The 9,212-nt window shown below is 46.9% G+C and overlaps 1 protein-coding gene across 1 annotated transcript in view; it reads left to right on the plus strand.

The window, feature by feature from the left end:
* PTPRM (protein tyrosine phosphatase, receptor type M) overlaps positions 1-9,212 on the plus strand; it is a 562,994-nt gene that overhangs the window by 527,775 nt on the left and 26,007 nt on the right. The window contains exon 29 of the mRNA XM_012812183.2: positions 5,479-5,614. Within this exon, the coding sequence (XP_012667637.2) occupies positions 5,479-5,614 (136 nt within the window). The remainder of the gene's footprint in view (positions 1-5,478; positions 5,615-9,212) is intronic.

The following is a 9,212-nucleotide window of genomic DNA, read 5'->3' on the forward strand; positions in this document are numbered from 1 at the left end:
CTTCAGGGGAACAGTTTCTTTTTTTTTTTCTTTGTGGATTTTAAGAGAGATTTTTGCTAGGGAGGGTCTATATTGGGAGGCTTCAGTTAGAGCCAGTGTCTCCAGAGTGTGATGTCTAGGCCTGCGGTTCAGCAGATGCTGAAATGTGAGCGTATAGATGGCACCCACCCTACCTGTACACTGACAGTTGTTTAAAGAGCTACAAAATAACCTCAAACACGCAAACAAAAATCACCCAGGCCACACCCAAACCCATTAAATCAAAATCTCTGGGAGTGGGATGCAGATGTGGATTTTTTTAAACTCTTAGAGCAGTGTTTTTCAACCTTTTTTATCTCACAGCACACTTGAACCTGTAGTTAAACTTCAGCAGCACACTTAAATTATGTTGATCAAAATGCAACAAAAAGAATATACTTACTGTGCTTTGAACTTCTTTTGAAAATAATTAATAATCTGTAAAAATTTTTGCAGCACACCAGTTGAAACTCACTGGGGACCCAGACAATTTCAGTGTATTGAGACAGTAAAGTTGAGAGCCACCGAGCGGAGGATGCCATGCTTTCCAAAGCACTTCCACCTGCATTTGCTCCTTGGCAATGATACGTAACTAACCAACCAGCTGGAATTGGCTTAAAGGAACAGACAATTAAAAAGTCATGGCAGTTGGCTCGGCGCCTATAGCTAAACCGGCTAAGGCGCCAGCCACGTACACCTAAGGTGGCGGGTTCGAATCCCCAGCCTGGACCTGCCAAACAACAATGACGGCTGCAACCAAAAAATAGCCGGGCGTTGTGGCGGGTGCCTGTGGTCCCAGCTACTTGGGAGGCGGAGGCAGGAGACTCGCTTGAGCCCAGGAGTTGGAGGTTACTATGAGCTGTAATGCCATGGCACTCTGCCCAGGGGGACAGCTTGAGGCTCTGTCTAAAAAAAAAAAAAAAAGTCATGGCAGTTAAGGAAGATGGTTAGAGAATTTGTGGAAATTTAAAGTATAAGCATGTGAGTGTGGAGTGTCATTAGAAGCACATAGGGAGATCTCTCCCGAGTTGAAGGAAATGTAAAGTTTTATCCTGAGCAGATGAACCCTAGTTGAAGTGGCCAACTTAGCTAAAGACACGGGTGCTCTTCACTAAGAGCCCAGATCTTGTGCAACGCCACCCCTATCCAGGGCCTGCAAAGCCTCCCAGAAGTCCTCACCTCTGCCCTGCTTCTCTGCTAATCAAAAATGGCAGTGTCTCATCTGCAGGAAACTGCTGTTCCTTTGGAAGAAGTTTAGGAATCTACTCACAGTTGTCTTCAACTGGAAGTCCCAATACTTTGTCCTCTGAAAAGCATTTTATTAACCCAGCCTTTCTCCACTTAGTACCTCCCTCTTCCTTCTCATGGACTCAGCACTGTAAAAACATCTCTACTAAGAAAGTGGCAAAAAGAATTAACAATTCACATCCCCACATCTATTTCTCAAAGCCAGATATGACCTGTGATCAGAATAGGATAAGCGATTCCCCACTCTGAGATACAATCCCAGCACAGAAAATTGACATTTTAGTTCATTGGTATTAGATCTACCATGTTTTTCTAAAATAGTAAAAAATTAATTCACAGGTAAAACCCCACCAACATCGGCAGACCATAACCACGCACCAGCACCAAGACCCCTAGCCCAGCCTACTCCCTGGGTTAGCAGCATTCTAACAGGGCCAATGCTTTAACCCACAGGGCAGAGTTACTAGTGACTAGAGGAAGCTGAGGCTACAGGACCGGCCTGAGGGACAGACACAAAGGCCCCCAGTCGCTACCCTCCTTAGACAACACTCTTCCAGGAGACAGCTGTGACTCTAAACAATTGCGCCCCTTCCCCGTGACCGCTGCAGCAGCCGGCTGTCCGGTAGCCGTAGTCGGAGTTGTTTCTGCCCTCTCGCCTGTCTGTGCAGCATCTCCCCGTCTCTCTGACGAGAGAACTTGATTTTGTTTGTTTGTTTCTGAGGCAGAGTCTCACTATGTCATCTTGGGTAGAGTGCTGTGGTGTCACAGCTCACAGCAACCTCTAACTTTTGGGCTTAAGCGATTCTCTTGTCTCAGCCGCCCAAGTATCTGGGACTACAGGCGCCCTCCACAATGCCCAGCTGTTTTTTTTGTTGTTGTTGTAGTTGTCTTGTTGTTTAGCAGGCCCGGGCCAGTTCGAACCTGCCAGCCCTGGCATATGTGGCCGGCTCCTTACCCACTGAGCTAAGGGCGCGGAGCTGAACTTGACTTTTCCTTGGAAGCCGTTTTCCCCGACGTGAAAGCCCAGTGGTTTCCTTGGGGCAGACCCTCAACGCTCTCGGCACCAGGGCAGTGGGAGACCGAGGCCTGGTGGGCATGTTTGTTTTTATTTACATTCATAAATATAAATCTAAGTTTTCTTTATCTGTAAGAAATAAAATCGTTTAAATTAACGTCCCCTAGTACTGGCCAGGAAAGGATGCCTTGAAACCCCTGTCATGGTCCTCTCTGCAGCAAGAGCATGGGATTCGGCGTAGCGTAGCGCCACCTAGTGGCTGCGGGCAGACTCCTACCCGAGACCCAGACCTGCAGGTGCTGTTAGTTGAAGGTTTCCTTGAGCGCCCCAGGTACGCGAAAAGGGAGTCTTATTCTTTGTACGCATCTTCCAGCTAATAAAACCAGAATCAGTGGGTAGAATTAAGATGTCTCCATTTTGCAACTGTTTATGGAAATAATGAATTAGACACTGGTCAGCAGCAGCTGCTGAAAGTGTGAGATGAAAAGCTGATGGGGAAAGTAAACTAATGCTAGTCCTAGAACAGAACACAGGAACAGAGGTGTACACCTCAGCACCGCCTGATTTACAACACGGATCTGCCTGCAACTTGACTCAGGGCAGCGGGGAAGCCTGTCTGGACACATGGCAGGCAGGAATTTTTCCAGATGGGTCAAAACCCAAAAGGTGAAAAGCAAAACAACCAAGCTTCTAGAAGCAAGCATAGGAGAAAATCTTCATGACCTCGAGGACACCTAACACTAGCCATAAAGGAAAATATTAATAAATTGGATTTAATTCAAATTAAGCCCTTCTGTTCATCAAATGATGTCCATGAGAATGAAAAAACAAGGCAGCAGGAAGAGAGTTCTGCGATACGCCTGCCTAACAAAGGACTCAGCCAAAATGTCTAAGAAGTACTGCAAGTCCACAGGAAAGACAGACAGCCCAGTTTTTAAATAGGAAAAACACTTGATGGGTACTTTATGTTTTTATCAAAAAAAAAAACAATAAGCATCAAAAACATATTCAACATTTGTTTTTAGGAAACTACACATTAAATCCAGTATCAGCTGCCTCTACATAGTGGTTCCAAGCTGTATGCACTTGTAGAAATTAACTAAGATATCTACTTACTAGTCATGGACTTTATTTAAAAAGCTGATCTGGAACTATATAATGGACTGATCAAGCTGACATCCAAACAGAGTTACCAATATCACAAAACAAGGGACAGACAGATATCTTGTGCTTACTTTCTAATGAAAGTACAATCATAAGGTATCCTGGTCTAAATGAGGAAATAAGTTCTAGACTCTTATCCAGCCCTGAATCTAACTACAGAAAATACGGGGCAGAGAGCAGCATGTTAGCTGCTGCCACAGAGTTGCAGTGAATTAGACAAATCTAGACTTTGGACTCTCTCTGAGACAGATGACCCTATTTCCTCAATAAATTCCCAAGAAAAAAAGATCGAGCAAAGACGAACTTATAGATTAAAATAAATTTGTAAGACTTACCAACCAAATGCAATATGTGGACTTTGCTTATGTGTGGATTTTTTATTTTAAAAAAAACTGTAAGAAATAATCTGAGAAATTGGAACAATGACTAAACATTTGATAATATTAAAAGAATAATGTTTATTTTACATGTGATAGTGTGCTTACTTTAAAAAATGAAATTGAAAGGTCAGTTATTTCCCTGGAGAAGAGGGTGACTGCAGAGCTGGTGCATGAAAAATACAGGATGAGCCTGGAATATCGTGTGGTGCTAGGAGGTGGTAGGGAAACGCTCAGAGAGGGATATAGGTTTGTCAGAAAAGAACACGGGAACATTTCTGTGACAGAAATCCTAACGGCCAAAGCTGGAACAATTTGAACAACAAAATAAATACTGATACCTTTGAATTTAACTCCCAGAATAAAATTAAACTGTATAGGTTCACACTGATATAAATAAACAATAAGTTAAATAAGCAAATCATTTAATGGGGGTGGGGAGATAGCTCTTTCTTACCATGGCATGTGGAAGGAGAGTGAAAAACGGCGACTCAGAAGGACACAAACACCCACAGGGATTAGTAATTGTTGCAGACAAGATCCACCAACAGCTGCTAACATCAGTGGGCAAAAGTTGAGGAGGAACAAGATATTTGCATAGTCCCAAAGTATCTTCCCCCAAGATATTTATTAACTACAATGAAAAAGATAGTAGCTCTACAGCAAGAGAATCTAGCAGACACCATCTTCACCAGTGAGCAGGGCTGACTTCACCAGGAATAAGACAGATGGGCACATGAACCCCTTCTGTGGTTTTCTTGCTAAAATGTCTGACGTTGTTTCTAATCATGAGAAAACATCACACAATCTCCCAAATGAAAGGAGAGTCTACTTTTATATGTCATGACTTCTCAAATTGTGGCTGGGACCATGGCTACTGCCTGCCTCTGCATTCCGCCATCTGTGTGTTAGATTCTGTAAAGTGACTGACCGGTGCATTTCAAGAAGGACAAGGAAGGACTGAGGAACTGCTGCAGGTTGGAGGAGAGTAGGGCAATGGGCCAACCAAGGCAGGGTGGGACCTTGGACCATGGCCTAGGCCAGAAAAAGGACGTTAGTGGAGAAACTGGTGAGATCTGGCTAAGGCGGACAGTTGAGATGATAGATTGTCCAAGCTTTGCTTTCCTGTGCTGTGGCTACATGAAGCGTTCACACAGGGAAAGTGGCTGTACAAGGAAGCTCTATGGCTATTTTTGCAACATTTCTGCATTTCCAGAATGAGTTCAAAATAAAAAGTTTTACTTTAAAAGAACCTTTATGTTTCAGAGGAGAATAATGAAATACTAATAGAATTTTTAAAAGGCCATGTGTGCCTTAGAACATGACCCACGTTCTTCACACCAGTTTTCCCGGCAGACCCTAGGTGAGCTGTGTTTTCATGGAGAATTCTCTGCTGTGGGCAGAGAACATCTATGAGGTTCTACATCCAGTGACATAATCTAGGGCTGAGGTGAAGCAGGGACAGGATCTCAAGTCAGGTGCCTCGTGGGCCACACACAGCCCCCGACATGCCACACTTGCTGTCATGGGAAGGGTCAGCACAGGTGGGGTGCACCCGGCCTCAGAGCCCTTCATGTTACCAGTTCACCAGGGTTCAATGGCAAGTGTGAGATACGGTGGGAGGGCGGCTCAACCTTCTCGTTTCTCTCATGACAGGAACGGAGGAGGCCGCAGTGGGACGTTCTGTGCCATCAGCATCGTGTGTGAGATGCTCCGGCACCAGAGGACTGTGGACGTGTTCCATGCCGTGAAGACACTGAGGAACAACAAGCCCAACATGGTGGACCTCCTGGTAGGGCGCCCCTCCCTGCCTCTCAGCCCCAGCTTTGCACTGAAAGTGATTCACAGAGGGAGAGATGCATTTGCAAACCAGCATCTAATCATTGCTTCCAGCACTTCCTTCCTGCCTCCTTTTCTTGCTTATCCTTCTCTTACTCTGCTCTTTCACAAGGAGACTTTGTCTCAGCTCGTAGGAACGTGGAAGCAGTTGAAACCCACAACTGAACATCCTTGTTAATTTCCCCTCCTGGCAGTGCCTTCCACATGGCTAAATGCTTAGTCTTCACAGAGAAGAAATAATCACAGCACGTGAAATGCCAGATTTTCAAATTATATATTTTATAAATAGCTTAATCGCCTAATATTTATCAAAGCTGTGAATTTTAGTTCGACATCCAGAATATTGCATTTAATTATGGTGGCCGTATCAGAGAAGGATTAAAGCAGTTGAGAAACAAAGGGCTGTATGCAATTATTTCCTTAGAGTATTCTGTGGAATCTCTTCTTATGTGGCACTCTTAAAATGCCAACCACCGTGACTCAAGAATAGTAGAATAGCTTACAGGAGGAAGCTTTTTAGATTGGGCTTTTGCACTTCTCTGTGCGAGGAAGAAGGATCTGAAGGGAACAGCAGGACTCATCCCGGGCTGGGGGAACAGCCGGGGCAGGTGAGAGGGAGGAAGAGATGGCCAATGGGGACAAGCTGAGAAGGCCAGCGAGCCCAGGTCCACAGCACCACAGCACTGGGGTTAAACTTTAAAAGTAAAATAAAGGGACTAAATAGAGAGTCCAGGCCCAAGCTGCATCTGAGGAAGTCACCCTGGTCCCCATCTGCAGTCTGAGGAGTTAAGATGGCCATGACCCAGGGTGGCTGATAACAGTGGCCAATGACACCCAGCGCCCGGACACGGCCAAATCCCACTTAGCACAAGCCACTCTCCCCAGATACACATCTCAGGCATGAGAAGCATGGTTGCTGGTGTTGGAATTTGGAAGAAAGAGGCAAAAATAGGCCACGTGTGTGCTCTCGGAACTGTCAGCAGGCAGCACGGTGGCTTCTAGGAGGAGCAGGAAGCGCTGTGCTCCCCACTCTCCTGTCCTCTCTTCCCTGCCCTATGGGAAGCTCATGGAAACCCACATTCTAGTCTCAGCTCTGGAGAGACTAGAGGTAACTTCATCCCTATTAACTGTGCCCTGTAAGCGCCTGTAGGCAAGTCTCTTCCCTCCCTGTGGGTTTAGTTTTGTAAACAGAGATACTGTGTTAGCTTATTGCAGTGCCCTGGAGTGCAGAGATAGTCAAGGTGTTCCAGAAACAGCAAAGGGGCCTGGGGCGGTTGTTGGTCGTGCAGGAGACTGCAGGGTTCCCGCCTTCTGTGACGCAGGAAGGGCTCCTAGGGTGCCTGACAGAGGAACCAGTTCTCTGTGGAAGGGCCCAAAGGCCGGCCGGCATCTTCCACAGGGGGCTTCCCTCAAATTCTCTCCCTCCCTGGGACCCCACCACCACGGCATGCCCCGTCTTCTGGGATGAGGCAGTTGAGAAAACAGCCAGTGGTGGGGCCTGAGTTGAGGCAGAAACGAATGTGTGAATTAAAACACTCTGACCATGGCTGCACGTGGTGTTTAACCTCCCTGTTTTGGGGACAAATACACAGCCTGTACACCTTGCCTGGTATTTGGACAAAGCTGACCTTGATAGAAAATGTCATTGCACAGTTGCTGCAGCCCGAATGAGGCAGATCATTAGGAAGAGACCCTTCCCAGCCCTTCCTCTAATGGCTCCGTCTGCAGCTTCCATCACTCACCAGTCTTGGGCAGGAGCAATGGGTTTTTTCCCAAATCAGTTGTGCAGACTACAGGACAGGGGTGATTTTTCATGAAATGAATGGAGACTTAGGTGGCTGGGCTGAGAGGGAGCCTGTGGTCCCAGCCCACTGTTCTATAATAACTTAGGAGTTTCTCTAGTTACGTGAAATTCTAATAGAGGAGACAAGGTCCCTAGATGCCCAGGCCTCCGAAGGTCACCGCCAATTGTAGGAGAAGGTCAATGGCTGAGAAATGTATAGGAGAGTTTTGCATGTTCCTGAGAAAACCATCTGATAAATCTGTCATGGTGATAGATAATATCCAGTGACCAGAGGAAAAAATGTCACAGTGCTCTTTTCAGTGGGTTTCAATGAGTGCAAAGCTTCAGGATGGAACAGGAGCTCGGGTGGTTTATTTTTGGCTCTAAGTACAATTTCAGCTTAGTTTGGTGTTGATACCTGTGTGTATTGGCTGAGGGAATTAACTAATTGAGGTCAGGGTGATAAAGTCTGGTACAATTTTATTGGGCATAACAGGCCATCTGAAACCTGAGTTTGTCCTAAGCACAAAATGTTTTCCTGGCAGTGGACAGGAGCAGTGTACGGAGCGTGAGCAAGTGTCAGGCAGACCTGGGCACCTGGGCTGGGCCTCGCTGGGAGTCCTCAAGTGCCACATGGGAGGCTGGATCCTCCAGGGGCCCCTTCTGTTCCAAACATTCAAGTCTGCTGCTGTGCCTCCCTGCCAGGGCTGCGGATGCAGAGCAGCAGAGCCCCAGGGCAGCAGGGCAGCAGGGCAGCTCCACACGTCTCCTCCATCGCCCTCTGCAGCTCTGATTTTTGCTAAATTGTTTCCAACTTTGGAAATGCATCCACTCATTTTGAAACATAGCACTCTCCAGGGAGATCCAGAAGGCCCTAAAGATTTATTCCTTTAAATTTTTAGTTTTAGGGGCTCTGGAGAAAAGGTAGTGGATTGCCAGGAGGCAAAATAATTTATAACAGAGGACTAGATTTATCCTATCCAGCCAGAACAGATGCTGACCCCTTCTTTAGCCCAGCTTCTAAGTTATCCATCTCTTCAACCATCCTCAAGTCCCCATCAAAGAGCAGTGTCCCCCCAGGGCAGACCAGGATGAAACAGGCTGGATTCCCACAACTCGCCTAGTTAGGTTAGATGTGTCCCCAGTGCCTTGGGCGCCTCGGAAGCAATGACGGAGGGCGGCTGCTCCCCACCAGCAGCCCGCCTGCCACCTTGGCCTTCCTCATTTGGCTTTCGAAGTTCCCAGGGCTTTGCCTTAACAGAGAAACAGCCTTTAGGGACAGATCTTGCCTAAAGAAACACAGTGTCCCCGGGAGATGTTGGAACTCCCCTCCGCCAGCCTAGTGTCTTGCCCAGGAAGGGAACACGTGGTGTCGTCATTTGTCCAAACGCTCTCAGCAAGGTCTGGCAAAGCTGCCTGTACAGGCAGAAACACTTTAAATGCTCTTCTGTTTTTGAACTGTGTCTCCTGGGGCCTCACAATTCCTGCGGTCCAAGTAAGATGGGCCCAGATCCCTAGTGTAGACCGAGGGCTCCTCTCAGGGTTTCCCTAAGTGATCTAGGAACTCACTGTCACTGCCTCTGTGCAATCTTTGAGACCTGAATCTGCTCTGTGGGAACCAGACCTGAAAGTCAAGCCTTCCCTACAGCACCACACGCCACCATCCTGAGAACATCACTTCATGATGTGCAGTCCCACCCCACCACACGCCACCATCCTCAGAACATCGCTTCACACGGTGCAGTCCCACCCCACCACACGCCACCAT

The sequence above is a fragment of the Otolemur garnettii genome, unplaced genomic scaffold, assembly GCF_000181295.1.
Source record: "Otolemur garnettii isolate 467f Iridium unplaced genomic scaffold, OtoGar3 scaffold00193, whole genome shotgun sequence".
Lineage (NCBI taxonomy): Eukaryota > Metazoa > Chordata > Mammalia > Primates > Galagidae > Otolemur > Otolemur garnettii.